Source organism: Chelon labrosus (genome assembly GCF_963514085.1).
Source record: "Chelon labrosus genome assembly, chromosome: 2".
NCBI lineage: Eukaryota > Metazoa > Chordata > Actinopteri > Mugiliformes > Mugilidae > Chelon > Chelon labrosus.
In genome coordinates, this window is record NC_140338.1 from 9,660,743 (window position 1) to 9,683,357 (window position 22,615).

A 22,615-nucleotide genomic window follows, 5' to 3' on the forward strand; every position below is an offset into this window, starting at 1 on the left:
TGCTTGTCTAAATTTATTCATAAACTACCCAAAAAAACAAAAACAATTATATGCCAGTATGTGGAGAACATCTGTTACAGGATTAATCTGTTTTTTAAAGAAGTGCTGACTACTATACAGTTAAACAAGTTCTTCTATGACTGGTGGCAGAAAAAAAAGCGTGTTTATTCAAAGTCAAATGTTCACAAAACATGGGAAACTTGCATTTAATTACTGGGGAAATAACACAGACTGTGCAGAATATAATGATACGAAATGCTCCAAGTTACTGGATTAAAATTCACCAGCAGAGGGAGCCACAGTATTAAAAGAAATCTTTCTACAGATACAGAAACATGAATTTATATATGGTTATAATTTTAAAAAGTTAGAGAAGCTTAATATGCGGGAATTTCCCACATTTAATTAGTTGATCACTCCACAGTTTACAGTGTCTCTCCTCTAAGAGCAGTCTGGTTGAATTATGCCAGTTCATAGTTTCCAGTGTTGACATGTTTTCAACAATAGGTATTTCCACCCCAGTCTGTGGAACTTGTGTAGTTCGACAATAGGCAGACGTGAGAGTCTTTTGCCGTTTATATTTAAATGACATAACATTGTGTTGAGTTTAAATTTAGAGCAGAATTTGACCTTACATGGCAGACAGGTGTCAGATAACAATGGCTCCATTCTATTCAAATAACCCAGTAAGTAATGACAGTGAAGTAATGAGCACATAGCAGCTAGATTGAAGTCAATCAGTGCTTTTCCTACAGTGACAAAAACTCTCATACTTAAAAGTTGTTCTTGTGCTTTTTTATTTAAGTGTAAAGCTCTATTAAAGTGCAGTAGGATGCAGCTATAAGGTTCTTTTCATGTGACGAAGAAGAATGAAGACCAAGCAGTCAGACTGGAATCTCAGACATGTGCGCTTTATTGGGTTGTTGTGTACACCAGAGGCCTGAAGCCCCATGCACAAACCTTCATACACCTCAATACAAGGCAGAAGCTTTGTCTTTTGCATGATGACAAAAACAAACTGGACCAAGTATCGTTTAAGGCCGAAAGTACAAAAACAAAACAAGTTTCAGATTACATAATTTACATAATAAGCAATACTACAGGTCTGTTGGGCAGTGGGCCCGCCAGAGAATAAACCTTCATAGAGGCAAATAAGGTGGTGAACAAAGACATCTGGAATGACCTACACAAACACGACAATGGACATCATGTTCCTCAAACATTCACACCGCCTGGGATGCTCCGTACTTCCTGCAGAGTTTCTCCCCATCAGGGGGCATGGTGCCATAGCCAGAGTGATGAGGGAAATGGGAAGAGGTGTTGTGGGCTCAGCACACACCAGTGTGTTGGTGTAGACGTGTATGCAGAGCCGGTCGTTTGGATTTGTAGCAGTGTGTGTTTTTGGTGGGTGGGGACAGAGTCTGTTTAGAAGCACTTCCTGTGGACGATGCTGGGGCCAGACTCGTCGTACTCCTGCTTGCTGATCCACATCTGCTGGAAGGTGGACAGGGAAGCCAGGATGGAGCCACCGATCCATACGGAGTACTTCCTCTCTGGGGGAGCAATGATCTGCAAGGAGCAAGATGAAAAGTAGCGGCATTAATACCAAAGTCAAACTACGTTTTTATAAAATGCATAAATATTTATTAAGTCTATAGTTAGTTAAACACTAGAAGCAAGAGGTTCAACAATATAAAATGTGTTCCTGCAATGAACATGTTTGTCCACTGAGGGGCAGTAGAGGCAAAGAGCTTTCTGGAACATTTTTGCATCATTGCTTGGAGGAGGATGAGAGTTTTACCTTGATCTTCATGGTGGTGGGTGCCAGGGCAGTGATCTCCTTCTGCATGCGGTCAGCGATGCCGGGGTACATGGTGGTACCTCCAGACAGCACAGTGTTGGCGTACAGGTCCTTACGGATGTCCACATCACACTTCATGATGCTGTTGAAGGTGGTTTCATGGATGCCGCAGGACTCCATACCTGTGAAAAGGTGCAACATGTAAGGCTTCGTCTTTCTCAGATCTCATCTACAAAATCTGTTAAACTCAAAGAAAAAAGAAAAAAAGAAAAAAGGATTTCCCTGATGTTACTTACCAAGGAAAGAGGGCTGGAAGAGGGCCTCGGGGCAACGGAACCTCTCATTTCCAATGGTGATGACCTGTCCGTCAGGCAGCTCGTAGCTCTTCTCCAGGGATGAAGAGGAGGCAGCAGTTCCCATCTCCTGCTCAAAGTCCAGTGCAACGTAACACAGCTTCTCCTTAATGTCACGCACGATCTCACGCTCGGCTGTTGGTCAAGAAAAATAGATTTAACCGTCAGTTTATTTCCAAGTCTCAGACATTAAACTTTTTTTTTTTTTTTTTAAGCGAGTGACCGTGCGCTCACCGGTGGTGGTGAAGCTGTAGCCCCTCTCGGTCAGGATTTTCATGAGGTAGTCTGTGAGGTCCCTGCCAGCCAGGTCCAACCTAAGGATGGCGTGGGGCAGAGCGTAGCCTTCATAGATGGGCACCGTGTGGGTCACACCATCACCGGAGTCCATGACGATACCAGTGGTACGACCAGAGGCGTACAGGGACAGCACAGCCTGGATGGCCACGTACATGGCGGGGGTGTTGAAGGTCTCGAACATAATCTAGAGAAGAGAGAGAAAGAGAGATGGGGGGGAGAGGTGTGAGATGAGTCACTGAATCAGTGAGTCAAGGTAACCTGAGGTAGGCTAGTAACGGTTAGTACAGTCATAAGGAAAGAACAGCACACTTGTAGGTTTTGAGAATGAACGCCATACTACCACACATTACGCAAGTTTGGTCATGTTGAAAGTACAAGTTGCAGTGCAGCAACCTTATCTACTAGCTATTGCGTCATGCACACACACACACGCATCAGTGTAGTTGGACGCTTGCCATCTAATTTAGCAAGTCTAATTCGAAAAAAACAGCGGTGCCCATGCTGCCACTAGTCATTCCTGATGCATCACAGTACAGCAAGATAGAAACCTGAAGCATCCGCAGAGTTGTAAAGATCAGGTCAGGGCAGAGGAAACCTGGAGGTTGAAGGAGCAGGAGGAAACGGATAGATTGAGCAGGAGGAGGAGGAGGAGAAGTGCCCGAGTGGCCACACAGTTTCCCGTTGTAAGATCCAGCAGTATAGGTTCCCTGATTCAGAGGGGTTTGTCAAGAGTGTCGGGCGTCGTTACCTGGGTCATCTTCTCCCTGTTGGCCTTGGGGTTCAGGGGGGCCTCTGTGAGCAGGACGGGGTGCTCCTCGGGGGCGACTCTCAGCTCGTTGTAGAAGGTGTGATGCCAGATCTTCTCCATGTCGTCCCAGTTGGTGACAATGCCGTGCTCGATGGGGTACTTGAGGGTCAGGATTCCCCTTTTGCTCTGTGCCTCATCACCGACATAGCTGTCTTTCTGGCCCATGCCGACCATGACACCCTGGGAAGAAAAAGAGAAGTGCGATTACAAATCATTAAAAAAAAAATATATATATATGTTAACTTAAATGTTTTGCTGGAGCTCTTTGTATGTTGAGAACTATACCTGATGCCTGGGGCGTCCAACAATGGAGGGGAACACAGCACGTGGGGCATCGTCTCCTGCAAAGCCAGCTTTGCACATACCAGATCCATTGTCAACAACCAGGGCGGCAATTTCGTCTTCCATTTTTTTTTTCTGCACAGAAAAAAAAGGGGAGAGGAGGGATGAGAATGAGCAGAATATTCAAAACTGATGCTCAGTGACAGCGAGGCATAAACATCTGGCAAACATCAGCCGGGCTTAAAGCTTTGCCATTATGGAGACCGGACGCTGGATGTCGCAGTGGCGCCAGTTCCCGTCCAAGATCCAGAGCTCAGAAAACACAAAAGGCTGTTTCTCTCTCTCTCTCTCACTCCCTGGGTCTGGCCATGGCCATATAAGGCAAAAGTGAGCGCAGCTTAGAGACAAGCGGCGGACCGGCCCGGAAGCCGCCCCGCGTGTCGGTATAAACCTCAAATGACACCGACACCCGACCACTCCCTTCACCGGGACCATCACAGCCGCAGCGTTAACCATCCACACATCCCCACCAAAACCTCAGACCTCGAAGCTGCAGTTTTAACAAGTGAACTTCCTATCCGCACCGTCATGCACAGTCATCAGGTGCACACATATGTCGTGACTATCAGTTTCAAGGTTATATACTAACAAATACTAACAAAAAAAAAAGAAAAGAAAAGCCAACTTCTGTCATTCATTACATGCAACTTGATTCTCAAATTAATTCATAGCTGCAGTTTAGTCTTTTTTAATTTGAATCCGTCTCCATCTGTCACAGACTGAGCCAAAGCAGATGCTTACATGTAAACGAGAAGGTCAAGAATTTTTATTTATTTATTTTTTTCTTAAACGCAGTCCGATTTCTTAGCCAGATTAAGTGATAACAGCTTAACGCAGTTTTATAAATATATAAATATCAACACATTATCCAACAGTTACTGGACAGCAGAAACTATAACGGTCACTCCAACTTAATGAAAAGTCTCAAATAAGTCTAAAAAGAAAAAACGGCTCGGTGGAGTATTTTTTTTTTAAAAGAGATTAAAATATGACTAAAAAAAAAAAAGGTGTAATTCTTCATTTTTTTTTGTTTCTTACCTGTGTGAGGGGAGGTTAAGCGGCTTAGGCGAACTGAGGCTGATCTCTACACTCCGGTAGGGTTTAGTGTCTGAGCTTGACTGCAACGGAGGCCAATAAACGGCAGGACTTTATCCGCGCTCGTGCTGCAGCCCCTCTCCATAAAAGGAGAACTTTCCGCACGGCGGCCTCTGATTGGTCCCGCCGCATCCACTGGGTGTGGCGCATGCAGATGTCTGCTCTGCGCTCTGACATGACAGGAGGGAAGACGAAGAAGATGATGATGATGAAGCGCCATAAAAACCTATATTCACCTCAGAGTTATCAGTCTGGCCTCGTCCCAGTCCATCAGTTCAATATTACGCAATTTATTTTATTTTTTATTTTTTTATATGGGGGAGTTCTTCATTATTGTGACTGCAGGGATGATGATGATGAGGCACACGCGTGATGCACAAGTGGGCAACACATGTCACAAGTGATAACGCTTCAAAACTCAGTTTGAGTGGAAAAGAAGTTGAAATGTGAATGTTTGAGTGTTTGGTGTCGTTGCACAAGAAGAATACAGAGTACAGTAAAATGGTTTTAATCTTCATCCAAATTTCCTAAGGGATAAAGTATCTCTCTATCTATCTATCTATCTATCTATCATCTAACCTTCTATCTATCCGTCCTTCCGTCCTTCCGTCCATCTATCTATCTATCTATCTATCTATCTATCTATCTATCTATCCATCTATCCATCCATCCATCCGTCCGTCCGTCCGTCCGTCCGTCCGTCCATCTATCTATCTATCTATCTATCTATCTATCTATCTATCTATCTATCTATCATCTAACCTTGTATCTATCCGTCCGTCCGTCCGTCCGTCCGTCCGTCCGTCCATCTATCTATCTATCTATCTATCTATCTATCTATCATCCATCTATCCATCAATCATCTATCCATCTGTCATCCATCCATCTATCCGTCTATCTATCATTTAACCTTCTATCATCTATCTATCCATCCATCTATCCACCTTTCTATCATCTATCCATCTATCCATCTATCCATCTATCTATCCATCCATCTATCTATCTATCTATCCATCTATCTACATTGGGAAGAGGCCTCGATATCCTAATTACACCGACCACTCATATCCTGTCTTGTGTTTTGTCTTTATGCATTGGAAAATTAATTTAATACAAATCCACAATAAGTTTAATTCAGATATATATATATATGTGAATGCATCAGAACTGGATCACACCGATACGTCGTTAAACAAGCCCCTCATCTCTCTCACTCATCACATACAGTACACCGGTTAATGGTGCCAGCCAGGCCAGGCCACGGGGCGCTAACAACCTCGGGGGTCACTGACAGCGCTGTTAACACCTTGTCTGGCTCGTCTGCCCCGGCATACCACACACACACACACACACACACACACACCACACATGCATGCAGTGCTGATTGACAGTGATACATGTGGTCAAGGCTGAGGTATGTTTAGAGCAAAACTCAGGAGGCTGTGGATGTGTGATCTTTCACCACTTCCTTTGTTCTGCATTAGGACAGAGGGCTGATTAAAGCTGACTTGTTTAAAATGACACAACAGACAGGTGTGTCATTTCCGGAGCATACCTACCACATTTGTTGTTGCCATAATGAAACTACTAATGAATTTATTACGCAGGACTGTGACTCATGCGTGTACACACCTGTTGGCGTGCACGCCCAGATACCGCATACCGCGTTATGGCTTTTGTAATCTGAAAATGCTGCTTTAAATGTAATGTTTATGATGGAGGTGGAGAAAAAAATAAAAAAACTTTCTGCAAAGCTCATCTCATAAGTTGACCAGAGACTGAGTGGGAGGGTCAGGTTGCTGCTTTAACTCAATAAGGGCACCGGACAAAGACTCATAAACTTACACTAGGAATTCTCGCTGGCTCAACGTGTTCCTAATAAGGATATATGGGAGCCGGTTCACCAAAAGGGACAGGAAGTAGGTTTTTACGGAGCCTCGCTTCTGCAGATGTGACGGAGGAAGTGACCACACAGACCTGCAAACATACATGGTCATATATCATAAGAGGTGTGTGGAGCAGCTAGGGACAGCGTTACAGTGGAGAGAGGGGGGGGGTGGTGGATGAGCTGTTCAGGGGAATTGGCTTTTCAGACAGCAGCATTATCCTCCTCTAGACAGACACTAAACGCACGCGCGCACACACACACACACACACAGACACACACACCAAGTATAGACCCAGGGCAGGACAACCATCCCTTTAAGAGTTCCTTTGGATGACGTCCATATAAGGAGATATTGGAGCAAGTCACATGGGGGGAAGAATGCAATGCTCAGGTCATGTGACCAGTCTGAGGAAATGAATGAATCTCCCTTTTTAAGGCTGCGTCTGTTGTTTGTTTGCCACCATTCCCCTTGATCTAAGTATTCTTCATCTAATGTGTGTTTTGGTTCTTGTTCACAAAGGGAGTATGCCTTTTAGTTATTTTTTTTTTTTATTTGCACCTTTCTCAAACTTTGTACCCGGCTCCTCCCTGGTGGAAATTTCTCAGCGTTTCCTGTGGACACTCATGCCATTCTTCAAGCCATTTCAAAATTCAAAGGGTTGCACGCCTGAGTCACGCATGCATTACAGCACACACACATATATCCCTCCCTTGCATTGCTCACTCGCGCAGTCAGAGAAAACTCACAGGCCTGGCTCTCGGCTCTGACTAAGACCAAATATGGAAGAAGCTAGCAGGTAGCTCCTGTCCACTCACTCTCTCTCTCTCTCTCTCTGCCTTAAACACCCATGAGCCCTCCTTCCTTTATTTGCCACATTTCCTGCCTCCCCGAATCAATCACTCTCTTGTTTCACATCACTGTTATAGGAGTGCACTGCAAGGTCAATGTGCATATTTGCCTGTTTTCGCTCGCTGCCAGTCGTTCCCAGTCATTTATGGCATCACATTCCAGGTTTTTCAAGCATTGGGGGTAGGAGGGGTGTGTGGCTCATACCAGAATCAGAAAGAAGGATGATCAGTCAACTACTGTTTGAAATAATATGGGAGGAGTGATATCCATGAACAGAAATAACCCCTTCAGAACAGAACAGCGCTCCCTTAATAATTAATGGTCCTTGCGAACATGAACAGTTCTGTGACGATGCTCGCAGGAGAGCTCCTCCAAGGACTACATACCTCCGAGGGCCTTTTTCATGTTTGCTTTCGTGACGCCGACAGGAACGCTTGAAGTGACATAACAGCCGACTGGCGGCCTGGCATGGAATCCTTTTTACATATACGTCACAAATAAGTCGCGGCGCTTAGCTGGAGGCAAATAGGAATTTCACTTAGTTTTGTATAACAAACAGAGTCACGAATAGGTCCAGCAAAGCCCGGGCTTCACTATCCGTCCGGATCTCTGCGTTTTGTTCCCTGCTCAAGGCTAACGTTAAAAGCTTCTGCTTTCATGGCTAACATTTAACCAGTATTTACTTGTTTTCTGTTTTGCTTAACACTGGGGTTAAAGTGCAGCTTTCATCTGGTCGACCAAAAGGTCCCTGCCCTGAAGCAGGAGCTAAAAAGGTCTTAAAACCAGGGGAAAATGATCACACACAGTTCCCACAAGGCGGACACACACACACAAAAAATACGACGTACTTCCTGTAACCTATGAAAAGGTTCTCCGGTCCAAAACCTCCCATAGAAAAGCAGCATTTAGCTACGACGCACTACAAATCCAGCCTGGAACAAAAAGGCTGATTCTTTTGATCCATTCATGCTCAGAGGGGAAGACAATTATTAGCCGCTAATAAAGGTCAAGGTAAAGGGCAGCAGCTCTGGATCACAAGATTAGCAATGATTCAAAATGTCTCTCGGCCCCAGCAAGCAGAAAAGTGACACGGGGTGAACCTACGGGCCTCGAGGTATTTGCCTATCAGGCATGGTTAAGCAGCAGCAGGCAAAAAATGGGGAAGCAGCTAGCATGGCAGGGGAGGGGGGGGGGAGAGAAAATTCTGCCATTTGTTTGTTGGACTATTTTTTGACCAGCTGCAGAAAATCACTGTACCAGGACAGGAAAGGTTCATGCAAATCATCCTGTTCACTTTTAAAACCATGTGATGTTCCTTTTTTTTTTGCAGAACTTCACCTTATATGACAATCACTTTCACGCTGAGCTAATAGATTCTTTTTTGTGGACACAGATTTATATTTAACATTCAGACAGCCTCAGAATATACCAACATCCTTTTACATTTTATTCACAAAAAAAGTAGGTTTGAGCTTTACAATGCAAACTTCAAATACCAGTGTCAGAACAATTGAGACTCTTCATCGTGTGTGTGGTGCGTTAAGCTGTCCAGCTCTTCCCCAGGTCCACCAGCTCCATGCCTTCGCAGTAGGAACGTGGTCGTGACACCCTGACCTAGTTTCACAAGGGGGACAACGCAACATTACATAAGGAAACCAGATTTTTATTTTTTCTCTCTCTCACACTCACACAGCACATAAAAAAAAAAAAAAAAAAACCACTCACTGTGGGCGTCCTGTGAGAGGCCAGCTGCTGCAGAAGTGGGAACGGAGTCCAGTGAATGGGTTCCACCGGCCAGCTGCAGACAGAGAGGTCACTGGCCTTACCTGAGTCCAACACACCATCCCCCATGCTCATCTCACTTCCCCTCCAACCATACTGGGAGCTAGATGAAAAAAGGCATCGCTTAGACACACATTATCTTTATACAGTTTATGCAAATGAGTATAAAAGGATGTAAAAGTTTATTTGCTGAGGCAGACGCTTGACGATAAATCCTACCTTTTAAAGTAAATTCTGCATTTCTTTCCTAACACTACTGGATTATCACCCCACTTAGATCTATGAAGCATTTTAGTGTCTTAGTTTTGAAAATTTTTGGCCGAAAATGCACTTTCGGGCCATTTTCGGCCCAAAATTGCTGCGGCTGTTGCTTGCACGTGTTGTTTCGGCGATAAAAGTTAGAAAAATTTTTGGCCAAAAAAACGAAAATGCACCTTGGGGCCACTTTCGGCCGGAAATTTATCGCCGAAACAACACGGCCGAAACAGGATGTTGTGATGAAGAAAGCAACAACCGCAGCAATTTTCGGCCAAAAATGGCCCAAAAGCGCATTTTCGGTTTTTCGGCCAAAAATTTTCCAACTTTTATCGCCGAAACTAAAATTTTTCAGTGCATCCCTAGTTTCTTTCAGCTTGTTTAAAACTTTTAATGTTTAGTTTCTAACTGATTACACTACTGATTTAGCTCCAAATTGTGTGGACAGACAAAGTTGTCAACAAGCTGTCACTCGTCAGCTTTACTTTTTTTATATATATATTAACGTATAGATTCATTTACTTAATATGTATTAAGCTTTTTAAGTCCATGGATGCCTTTCTTCAAAGCGGACACTTTTTCATGCTTTGGTATCTACTCTGCATTTTATTTTTCTTCAACCAGTTTCATGAGGTCAGCTGGAGTTTTTCCAGCCGCCCTGAAGGAGTTCCCACATGTGCTGAGCACTTGTCGGCTGCTTTCGTCTCACTCTGCCGTCACAACTTATTCCAAACTATTTAGCTCGGGGCGACTGTGTAAAGCTGCTTTGAGAGGATATTGTGGATATTTTGAAGAATCTACAGCGCTCTACTTCTTATGCAATGCATTTCATGTTTGGCAATGACTGGTGGGAATCAGAGTACGCCCTGTCTCTAAAGCATGCACTGCATTTTTGGTATTGATCCTCTGCATCACATAACTGCTCAATGTGGAAATCTCCGGGCCGCCGGCTTCATTATCACCGAACACGTGAACTCTGTCTCTCTGTCACCGTCAAACGCCCAGAAAGTTCGTGCGCGGGGGCAGAGTGCGTGCGTGCGTGCGTGCGTGCGTGCACCTGTGGGGGTAGATTGTATTGATGTGCGCCCCGTGGCTGGGGCAGGTGGAGGCCAGCGACAGCGTGTCGTCGTGGTAACAGCAGGGGCGGTCGAGCGCCCGCAGATGCAGCAACTCATCGGAGCGTGTGAAGGCAGGATTGTCCAGCGAGTCGGCTGATCCCGCCCACGAGCGCAACCAGAAGCGACCGGACAGCTCGTCGAAGTGGTTGAACCTGCGATAACTGCACACACACACACACACACACACACACACACACACACACACACATATATGCAATCATAAATAAATAGCCACAGGGTACAACGTTCATTATATTAACTTCAATGTGACCTGGGTTAAAGCTAATAAACTTATATAATGCTCATAGATGTTTTTTTGTTTTGTTTTGTGCAATTTCAAGGATGCCTTCTACAATCTGTGGTCATAAGACGACAAATTGGGGAATGGCGACTGCACAAATAATATTATAAGTCATGCTAAATGGCAGTATAAGGTGTCTGACATGTAATTATTTTCCCTTAAAAGGTTACTGATGGAGCTGCAGCAGAGAGCAACCTTTAGTAAAGGACAAAGAACTCCTAAGATAAGGGAAGGGGCGGAGCTGACCCCGTTGCCATGGATGACATCATGTTTCATGAATGAACTCACTATGTCTCGCAGTGACAGATGACCACTGTGTTAGCACGCAGGCACACAGTTATTTATTTATTTATTTGTTCAATCATTTTCTCTGCACAACCAATTCTGTCTGGATAACTTTTAATTTCTATTAGTAATCTGAGATATTATCAGTGTGATGCGCCGGCTTTAACAGTGAAGAGTTGGTCAAACCATCACGTCTGGAGGTTTAGAAAGTGTTATGAACTCAACGTCCAAAATATTAAATACTGAAAGTTTAGTACTGCTGCACGTTTTCCAAAAATATGCATGAGCAGACAATTATGTAGAGGGTTGGACTTGCTGTGCAAAGACTCCTCTTAACTGCTCTCCAAGCTGCTAATTCTAGTTCAGAAATGCTTCGTAGACCCAAGAATAAGAACAGCACACCCCTTATTTTTAGGAGTTTCTATTAACCGACCCAGTTACCCTTCAGTTTTGTGAATGCAAGTCCTAATCTTGCGTCCTTCCTTTAAGGAGACGCTCAAATGCACGTCAAATATTTAATTTAATTTAATCTAGGCAGAAGGACAGAACAACAGTGTCTATTTCTTTCTTGACGACAAACACAAAAATCCTGGCTGGTACAGCTTTAAGAAGCACAATCCAAATGGCTGCACTTCAGCACACTGGCGGCGGAGGACAGTCCAAATCCACAAGGTTTCCAGAATTTCTCCACTTGGAAGAATACCCATTGTTCACAACAATGTGGATGTAAGAAGAAACCCGTAGGCCTGCCACTGAAAACAGTTCACACACACATATATACGGGAGGAGTGAGGAGTTACGTCTGATCATCTCCTGGCCCTGTGCCATAACAGACGTGATGTGATGACAGTAACCATGTCGGGGGCCGCCTGCATTTAGATTCAGCCAGGCTGCCTCAAGTCCTTCCAGCGGTCTGCAGTGCAGCCTCCCTCCTCGGTGTGTGGTTTGGCAGACAGACTCTGACACCTAGTGGAGATTACTGTATGTGCTTCCATCTCAGTGTCTAGTTTTTCTCTTCTTGAATCAGTTCTTTGCCGTTAGTGCCAACTTTATAGGTTTTATACGCCAAGCTCAAGGAGTTACCTCACCAAACACAGTCACAAACACATGTCATTCTTTCTACTTAATCATCTTCTAAATATCTAAATACAACGATCAAGCATAACATTATGACCACCTTCCTAATATTGTGTAGGTCTCCCTTGTGTCTCCAAAACAGTTGTGACTCATCAGAGAATGGACATGGGCCTTCTGAGGGTGTCCTGTGGTGTCTGTAGACAGGATGTTGTTAGTGGGGGACCTTTGGGTCCTATGGGTTGAGGGTAGGGGCCTCTGTGGATCATCCCACAGATACTTGATCAGTTTGGGATCTAGTGAATTTGGAGGCCAGGTCAACACCTTGTGCTGTTCTTCAAGTTTTTTTTTAGTTCCTAAAGCGTTTCAAATTATTTAAACTGTCAGTGGTTTTAATGTTGTGGCCGATCGGTGTATGTTTCCGTGGAGCTACTTGTATTTTTGTGTATCACCAAGTGCGTGCGTGCGTACCTGCTGCGTGTCTGGTCTACTTTGGCCTGGATCAGCATGGCCCGGTAGCGCCGCACCGCCACAAAGGCCAGAACGCCGATGACCGTCACCATGACGACCAGGATGGCGAGGCACGCGCCCACGAGCCGGGCTCGAGTCATCCTCATGTCACACCTCTGACCCATGTACCAGAAGTCGTCGCCTACAAGGCAGCTAACGCACAAAAAACACAAAGTCACTCGCAAGCACAAAATCTCCCCCCGGACGAACGGCGAGAGACGCTTTTCTATGCTCTCTTACCGGCAAACTGGAAGTTGTCCTGGGTGGTGTGTGCAGATGCCGTGGTGGTGGCAGTAGTCGAAGCGGCAGACGGAGGAACAGCTATAGTTTGCAGCGACAGGCGGGGACACACATTTATAGCCGGAGGGACACTGCAGCAACCAGTGACACACATCACCCTGCAGACCTGGAGAGGAGACAAGTCAAAGAATGAGGCCGGGGCTGTTCTTTGTTTTTAATACCGTCAAAGAGTCTCATGAGAAAATGAAAACAATTGTTTTAAACTTCAGTTCCTCCGGCACTCAAGGGCTGTTCATACCCACTGTAGGTGTAATCTTTAAAAAGAGGTCATAAAGGAAAAGTACTGATCATAAAACATTACTCAGTGCTGTAATGCATAGATTTTCAACCAGGGGTCTGCGGACCCCTAGTGGTCCGTGGTGTAATTGCAAGGGGTCCGTTAAAATAAAATATCTTTTAAAAAAGATCCTATTACATTTATAGAAATGGCATTATTTTATTCAAATATCACTGAGACCTTTATCTACCTAAACTACAGAGGGTAACATTACTTTTTTTCTCTAATTCATAAGTGTAATTCATTGTATTTTAATAAGAGATCATGCGCCCGTTTGCATTGTTAGGGGTTGGTGGGGGTCCTGAGGGTCGATCAAAAATATGCAGGGGGTCCAGGACTCCAAAAAGGTTGAGAACTACTGCTGTAATGTGACTGTAAAGTGACTATTTTGTACTCACATCAATTGGTCATTATCACAGAGGTATTAATGTTTAAACTGAGTTATACTACTGTATCTGGTTGAGGCAGAGCTACTCTTAACATATTAGTTTATAGTCTAGTTTGTAAAAGAGAGATCACAATTAAAAGTGACACTTTGCTTGGTTTAAAACAATAATAGAAATGTCAAAATGGTTGAATATATAGAATTTAAACAGAATTTTGCACCTAAACCGATAACTTGCTGATTTTGCAGACATTAACTGGCCGGTCTCAGCCTTGAAGAGCAGTCAAAAAACATCCAAGCAGCATTTCAAAACATTATTTGGACCAACTGGACACATATTCAGAATCTATGTGGTGACTTTTCTTCTATACTCCTTGTATTTGGTTGAGCCAGAGCCACTCTTGGCATAGTTTAGTTTATAGTCTAGTTTGTAAAAGAGAGTTCACAATTAAAGTGACACCTTTAAAGCCATTGCTTGGTTTTAAATGACAATAAAAATGTCAAAATGGTTGAATGGTTACACCCTGGACTGGTCGCCAGTCCATCGCAGGGCTAAGACAGAGAGACAGACAACCATTCACATTCACACCTACGGCCAATTTAGAATCACCAATTAACCTAACCAGCATGTCTTTGGACGGTGGGAGGAAGCTGGAGTACCCGGAGAGAACACACGCAGACACAGGGAGAACATGCAAACTCCACACAGAAAGGACCCAGTTGGCCCACGGATTCGAACCCAGAACCTTCTTGCTGTGAGGCATCAGTGCTAACCACCACGCCACTGTGCCGCCAACTGGACACAGAATCTATATGGTGACTTTTCTTCTTTCACATGTTTGTTTGTGTTGCAGGTCTAGCTTTGGAGCATGTGCCTCTTTATATTTTATGTGACTTGTCCAGTAATTGAAGGTGGAAAAAGTGATGATATTTCCTCCTGGAATGTAGTTTGTTAGAGATAAAAAAAAAAACTATTTTTATAAATTGAATAAAAAGAACATAATCATGTAAAGCACCAGTTCCCCTGTTCCTAAGTATTTGAGTTAGTAGCTGGCAGCACGTAGAAACGACTTAAAATAAACTGCAGCGGTTCATCTGATCATGGAACAGTGGAACATGTGGCACGCTGATGTGTTGCTCTGGACAGAAACGTATCTCGATGGCACATTTCTTTGCTGTAAAAACTACATGGGATTATTTATATACGTCGCAGATGACGGGGCGTGTGGATTCTTTGAAATCCAGTCTCTGTCTGCGGGGTCCGAATGAACCTCTTTGTCCTTCACAACCAGGAACAGATTCTGGACGGTGAATCTGTCCCAGCGGCAACAACACAACTCAAAGGAAGAAGATGCCTTAAATGCCACAGTAACAATGTTTTATTTTAAAGTGAGCCAGGTGACATAATCTAATTTTTTTTAAAGATTAGATTGAGGGTTTAATCGAGTCACTTCAATTGAGTTATGATGTTAACATGGGTCTGCCTGCAGCCGGGTTAATTAAATAAGACGGTTAAGAAGATAATTCACTCTCAGGTAACTGAAACCACTGTCGCAGACCGCCAACCCCACAATATGTTTTAGGCTTTTCTTGGAGTCGATTGTAAAGAGATGCTAATACATGAAGGGACACACACAGAGGCCGACGTGAAACAGAAGTCAATTATCTGTACGAAGACGACGGTGGCTCACCTCCGAGTGTGATGTTGGCGATCTTGGACGATCTGAACGTCCTCCTCTCGCGGGCGGCCTGAGCCAGTCCTGTTCGTTCCAACAGCGACGTGGGTCCTGACGTGCTGAGCCACGGCAGAGCCTTGCTGGTTTTAAACTCCACCAGACTCTGCACTGCATGGCCACTGGATCAAGAGCAGATTAACAAGATTAAATCTTCCGTAGCTAGGCGAACATTTATTAACATTTTAATACAATCATATTCAGTGTTTTGAAAAAGAAACACCTGACGATGTAGTTTCACAACACTGTCCTGAAGGTGTTTCACCTCTCCGTCCATTATCTTTTACCGCTTATCCACTAGAGCACAGGTGTCAAACATACGGCCCGTGGGCCAAAAGCAGCCCGCCAGAGAGTCTAATCTGGCCCGCAGCATGAATTTGCAAAGTGCAAAAATGGCATGCACTACTTTGTCCACTGTTTTAGTAAGAGAAGTGGACAGAACACAACACTGAGACCCAGGACTAAACAACAGACAGCAATATGCTGAAATTTCATTAATTTTTGTTCAGAAATCTTTTTTTTTTTTTTTTACAGGATAGTTATAAAATATAAACATTCTTCTATTCTTCACTAAAACAAATGGAAATTTTTTTTCGATCGAGTTGCCGTCTCTTATAGGTTATTATGCTGTTATCTTACTGGTCTGGCCCACTTAAAATCAAATTGGGCTGTATGTATGAGTTTAACACCCCTGCTCTAGAGGGTTGCGGGGAGGACGGAGCATATCCCGGCTATCTCTGGGCAAGAGGTCAGGTACACATTGGACACGTCGCCATGTCTTACAGCCAAATTAGAATTAACACTAACAAGCATATCTTTGCAGATTGTGGGAGGAAGAAGGAGCACCCGAAGAAAACCCACTACACCACAGAGAAACAATACACACTCTGCACAGAAAAGTCCAGCACCTTCCTGAACCCAGAACCTTCTTGCTGTGAGGCCTTAATACTACTTAATACTTCAATCATTCAGTCATCTTCTGTAACCGCTTGTCCTTTGAAGGGTCGCGGAGCGTGCTGGAGCCTATACCAGCTGTCATGGACAGGTCTCCAGTCTATCTCAGGGCTAACACAGAGAGACAGACAACCATTCACACTCACACTCACGGCCAATTTAGAATCACCAGTTAACCTAACCAGCATGTCTTTGGATGGTGGGAGGAAGCTGGAGCACCTGGAGAGAACCCACGCAGACACAGGGAGAACATGCAAACTCCGCACAGAAAGGCCCAGAACCTTCCTGAACCCAGAACCTTCTTGCCGTGAGGCCTTAATAGTGACCACTACACCACTGCGCCAACCTATTTCACCTCTTTTCCTCAAAAGATTGTCAATACAGATGGCTGTACGTCCTTTCTCAAACATAAAAACAAAAAGCTAAATATGTCATCATTAGTGAGAGTTTTATATTTTCAACGGCTGTGGTGTCTCTGTGAGGACATGAAGCGACATCTTTACTAAAAATGTATGCCTATCCACTGAGTTTGACATACGCAACAAGATACTGTTCTATCCTCATGCTGTTTAAGAGATTAAGAGATACTGGACAACCTCAGAAATGCGCAGAAGAAGAATTGTTCATGTTCTGAACGAGAATCTTTGAGGGATCCGGAAACGTCCAGGTACTTTTTTTTTTTGGAAAACTGAATGGTCACTTCTTCGGTTACTTGTGGCCTAGAAACATACTGTGTCCCGTCTGTATACCGTGTCACCTCACCTGCTCCAGACTCCCAGCAGCCTGCTGAACCCTGGAGCCTTCTGTAAGTACGGCTCCACCTGAAAACAGGAAGAGATTAGTTGGTAAAAACCTAGCACGCAGAAGCCTAAAAGGTACTGTGCGATCATACAGCTGTATGAACTGCTGTTTGTGTACAATCCCTCACCCAGGCTGCAGTGTCTTCTTCTAGGCCGGCGGTAAAAGCCGATCTGGACTCTTCCACAACTATCTGCAGCAGCAACTCAATCGACTCCACTGAACAGAACAAGCAATCGACTGCATTAGAAAAAGGCCTGGGACGCCTGATTTGGATACTTAACTACAAATAACACATGAGGTCAGTACCTCTGATGGCAGCAGGCTGGTCTGGCACAATGTAGAACGTGGGACTCTTTGTGGAGCTCCAAGCGGAGGTTAAAACTGAAGGTGTGAGCGTCAAATTCTCCTTCTGGCTGGGATGTACAGTCGTCCCGGGTAGGGGTGGCTTTGGTGGTCCACTTGTGGGAGTGTTAGCGGTCGTGCTGCTAGGAGACCACTGCCAGACCTTGTCCTCTTTCTCTCCAGATTTTATAGTTGTAAGCGAAAACACAGAAGTACGTGTAGTAGGAGTGGTGATAGTACTGTGTGCCTGTGTGTGTGTAGGGGATGTCTCCGTAGAAGTCTGCAGAGGGCGTTGCGTCTGAGGTTTGTGCCATGTTTGCGAGGATGCAAGTGTGGTTTTGTGGTCCACAGTGGTTGTTTGCATGGTGGGCTGAGTGACAGAGGAGGTTGAAACGGTGCCGTGCGAGCTATCAGGAAACAGAGTGTGTGTTTGGAGCATGTACGAAGGCGTAGATGAGTCTACGGACGCGCCGGACGACAGCAGAGGAACAGAAGTTGACGAATCTGTGGGCGAGCCGTCGCGTGGGAGTGTTGACGTTTCTCTGGCGGTTCCTGTCGCTGCAGAGTTTTGGACGACATCACCCGTCGTGGGGGCTGCTCTGGGTGTGGAGACAGAACCGGTGAACCCCGGAGTTCCCTCGTCATCCGCGGTAACGTCACGCCGCGAGGTGACGCCGTTAGCAGTCGCGTCCTCGCTCGTGAAACGCATTTGCGCGCTCTCCGTAGAAGCTTGTTTGTCTTTGGCGCTCGTGCGTGTGAACGTGGAGGACGTGTGCGGGGAGTGTGTGACGCTCTGTGTGCTCTGAGGAGATGTGGCGTGACGGTGTGAGGTGGAAGCCGGCGTCGGAAGCGTCTCATCAGACTTAGCGGACAACTGAAACGCAGCCGTCTGAGCAGTGACATCTGAAGCATTAGTTACAAATGAGTCACCCTGACTTATGTTTGGATGAACTGAAGCAGCCGGTCGTGTACCAACAGAAGCGTTGAGCTCTGCGACGTGGGTGGTGGGCGAATGAGTCCTGCCGGAGCCCTGTGGAGACGATGATGATGACAAAGAAGTGGGTTCAGTGTCAGTGTCTGCGCTGCTTGATTCATGCTGTGGAGGTTTGGTGGATGCTTTTGAAAGGCCAAAGGTGGTGGCGGAGGTCAGATCAGAGTCAAGTGTGTCTGTGCTTCTTTGGCTCCTCCAGAAATGTTTATGTCCAGGTGTCCCACCAGCAGCTCTGCCACGCGGGATCAGGATGGTCTTACTCTCCCAGGTCGTCCGGGAAGGCCGCTCAGTGCTTGAGCCGGACACACTCTGGTCGGTTTGTGTGGCTACGTGTTCGTCTCTGAGATTATATTTTTGTACATCTGTCCCACGCAAGGCTTTAGAGCTGCTGGCCGTTGCGTCTGTCTGAGCCGTCTGAGCGTTCTCGTTGCTTGTGTTCGCCGTATCTGTGGTCAGAGCATGGCGAAAATATGGGTGTGTTCCTTCTCTGGCAGTCATCGGTGTATCTGTGAGGTGAGCCGCCGCAGATGTATCCGCTCCATTGTTTGGCTTTTCCTCAGGAAGAGGGAGAGTTTCCCTATCAGTTCCACCAGCGACAGGGAGTCCCTGCTGGGGTGAGGTGGGGTTCGGCAGGCCCTGGTCCTGAGAGGAGGAGGAGGAGGAGGACGAGTAGGCACCAGACACGGACTGAGGCTCCAGACCTTCGTAGAGGCGACCCCTGACCCCATCTGTACCTCTAACCAGCTCCTGACCAACGGGAGCGGCGCTCGTAAAGCTGGTTCCTGTCTGGGACCAACGAACGAGGTCCCAGTCTGGACGGCGTGTCGGTCGGCCCTCCGAGGAATTCCTCTCATCTTCCTGGACTGCACGACCAGGAACAAACACAAAAACAGAGAGAGACAGGGTGAGGACAGGCCGAGTGGAAACTACAACAACATAACATCGCTCCGTCTCACAGCACACACAGAGAGGGTGATAAGAACTTTCCGAGGGACAGATTCGCACAGCGCATTTTTGAACAACCCATTTTCGCAGCGTGTCGCCTTAACAACACGCTGTACCAAGAAATACCTTTCACCCTGCTCCAAATGTCATTACAACTATTAGATCAAACTCGTGATCGGGCTAATTGCACGCAAGCGGGGCCGCACTGACTCAATATATTAAACTGGGGATAATTGAGGAATGTTTTCTCACCATAATACGCCAGCTGGGCTGCCTCTGAGGAGGGTCCCGCTCCAGTCCAAGCGATTTCAGCTTTGTTTCTGCCGCTGCAAGAGAGCAGAGCCGCCTGCCCTCTCTCCAAAACCTGACTCTCCCTGTCCCAGACACATCGCACAGATATGCTCGATCCAACGTCCAGCCATACCAGCTTTAAAAGTACCGTCCTCCCCTGAGGAATGCGTATCGTCCAAGTGCAAACTGGAGGTGCCGAGGCCCGTCGGCTCACTGGGGTGCTGGTGTCAATAAACAGTACAGGCGGGGAGAGGCTGATGCGACCAGGGGACTCTTGGTCCAGGGCGACATCTCCACCGCAGAGCTGGTGCGACGAGGCCAATGTTTTATCTAAGTAGAGAGAGAAAAGATGCTGCTAAGAGAGGGAATTGTAGACTTTAATCCCCCCGTGTTGAAGTACAGATCAGTTAAACATCTATGGGCACAAGTTGAGGCAAGTTCATCCAAAAGTGTATTTTCGCTTTCAAAAAACAGAAGTGGGGGATTTCTGTGGAATAAATGGAACAAAAAACACAAAACTAAACAAAAACACAAGAAATATTTGATGGATATGAAGTTTTATGAATCAGAAATCATTCCTCAGCTCTTTTGGGCTGTGGTTATGATACCTACCTCAGATTTATTTACAGATAATGAAATAAAAATAAGTTGAAAAGTTAAAAATGTGGATAATTCAGAGTACAATGTTTGAACAAAGACAACACAAGTTAAAAAAAACCTAAAACTACAGCACTGCGTGTCGCTGGCACACCTCCTTACCTGTTGTGATGATAAAAAGCAACAGAAAGACGTGGAGCCGCATTTCCAACGCTCAGACATCTCACTGTCAGAGACCTTATTCATCCCAAACCCATACAGATGTCTCAGATTCCGGCGTCCTCACGCTGTGACCGGGACGAGCCAACTGCGCAGAGGAGAAACGATGTCCCGTTTTCCTGACTGAGGACGGTCCCAGCGAGCGAAAAAAGAGAAGGAAAAAAAAAAGCGCAGAGGCGTCAGAAACTTTCCCCCCACCTCCATCATTTCCTTGTAACGGAAACCGCCGTGCTGTCACCCAAATTAGACACACGTGTGCCAGGCAGCGTGTTTTCTAACGTGGGGCGGACGGAGACCTGCTGGTTGGGGAAGCTTTCTACCTCCAGGGCTGTTGCGCGCCGACGTTTAAATCAGTTTCCGAAGATGAGAAGAAGGAATCCGGCGGTTCGCTGCGGGTGTTTTTTTTTTTTACGCGTGGCATAAACTGAGGACAGGAAACCCTTTGCCACAGGAGGCAGGGAGACATGAGAGAGGCAGTTCATTAGAGCTTTCACACAGACACCCCACTGGGAGAGATGGAAACCAGTGGACACACCGAGCATGAGGCCCCGTTTGAGCGCTGCTTCCATTTGACCCAGTATTTAGTTACTGGGTGACATAACCACAAAAGGTGTCCTGTAATATAATGTAACCAATATTAATACTTTTTATTGTTAAACACTGTGGGGTGAAGCAAAGTATGCCATGATTTATAAGGTAAAAGTTTTACTGGTGTGCTGCTCTGTGTCTGAACACATCTGTTTTAAATCTGTATACATGGTAAGGTCACCACACTGAACTACAGCAGCAGATATTAAAGCTGCACCGCCACAGGAAGAGTTTCTTTTCAGTTCAGGTGTGTGTTAACTTTAAATCAGCCACAACATTAAAACCACTGACAGGGGAAGTCAATAACATTGACCATCTTGTGACAATTCAGTGTTCTGCAGGGAAACATTTAGACCTGGCATTCATTCATGTGGATGTTACTTAGACATGTAACACCCATCTAGACCAGACCAGACACCCCTACCCCATAGCAATGACACTCCTTGATGGAAGTCACCATCCCCATGCAACCTGACAGGCTCACACACCAAAACTCAAAAACACCTGGCCTGGCCTCCAAATTCACTAGATCCCAAACTGATCAAGTATCTGTGGGATGATCCACAGAGGCCCCTCCTCTCAACCCATAGGACCCAAAGGCCCCCACTAAGAACATTATATTGCCAGACACCACAGTACACCCTCAGAAGGCCCATGTCCTCATTCTCAGAGCAGTTTTGGAGACACAAGGGAGACCTACACGATAATAGTCATAATGTTATGGCTGATCAGTGTATTACACTTTCTTACACTGAGTCTGCCCTTCTCTGGGGTATTTGCACCTTGTCAGATTTTTTATATATTTAGTTTTGGATGGGCACCCTTGATCAAAATTATCCCGTTCAAGTTGATATTATGGTCTGATTGGAAATGCACCAAGGATGCAAGGAGCAAAGTGTTTCGTCCACTTGATGAATTAAAGTCAAATACTCACTGTTCACCATTGTTCACCAACTATTTGTCAACTCTCTATCTGCTCATCGTCATTCAGGAAATGACTACAGGAAATGTTTAAATGCAGAACCAACAGAAAACAAGTCATTTTCCACTAAAGCAATGACTGGACAACCTCAGTGCCCTTTTCAAAGATATTTTGAGATTACAATAATGTGTTGGACATAAGTACTCTGAGCATATTTTTATTTAATGCTTTTTTGAAAATATATATGTACTCCTTTTAATTTTTTTCCCCCAGCATTTGAAAGTAGTTTGTTGTATCAGAAATGTAATTGTAATCTCGCGAAAGTTGGATAATAGTTTGCTGATTCTCTCTGACAGCAAGATTAGGATGTTAACTTCTGGAGCCTATCCCAGCTGTCATCGGGCGAGAGGCAGGGGTACACCCTGGACAGGTCGCCAGTCTATCTTAGGTCTAACACAGAGCGACAGACAACCATTCACACTCACATTCACACCTACGGCCAATTTAGAAT

At 45.4% G+C, this 22,615-nt stretch overlaps 2 protein-coding genes across 2 annotated transcripts; both read right to left on the bottom strand.

Moving 5' to 3' along the window:
* Positions 1–890: 890 nt before the first annotated feature.
* actb1 (actin, beta 1) lies at positions 891–4,717 on the bottom strand. The gene is made up of 7 exons (XM_084566821.1): positions 4,640–4,717; positions 3,545–3,676; positions 3,200–3,439; positions 2,389–2,635; positions 2,098–2,289; positions 1,802–1,983; positions 891–1,569 (listed from the first exon to the last, which is right to left on the bottom strand). The coding sequence occupies exons 2-7, from the start codon at positions 3,665–3,667 to the stop codon at positions 1,426–1,428; spliced, it is 1,128 nt and encodes a 375-aa protein (XP_084422947.1). The 5' UTR covers positions 3,668–3,676; positions 4,640–4,717; the 3' UTR covers positions 891–1,425.
* A 4,150-nt stretch (positions 4,718–8,867) lies between these two features.
* On the bottom strand, positions 8,868–20,580 carry LOC311507945 (uncharacterized protein; the record flags this gene model as incomplete). Its single annotated transcript, XM_084572493.1, has 11 exons — positions 8,868–9,048; positions 9,160–9,319; positions 10,529–10,750; positions 12,721–12,912; positions 13,000–13,165; positions 15,413–15,576; positions 17,171–17,229; positions 17,337–17,425; positions 17,516–19,405; positions 19,740–20,108; positions 20,538–20,580. The coding sequence occupies 11 exons, from the start codon at positions 20,578–20,580 to the stop codon at positions 8,974–8,976; spliced, it is 3,429 nt and encodes a 1,142-aa protein (XP_084428619.1). The 3' UTR covers positions 8,868–8,973.
* Between the last annotated feature and the right edge of the window lie 2,035 nt (positions 20,581–22,615).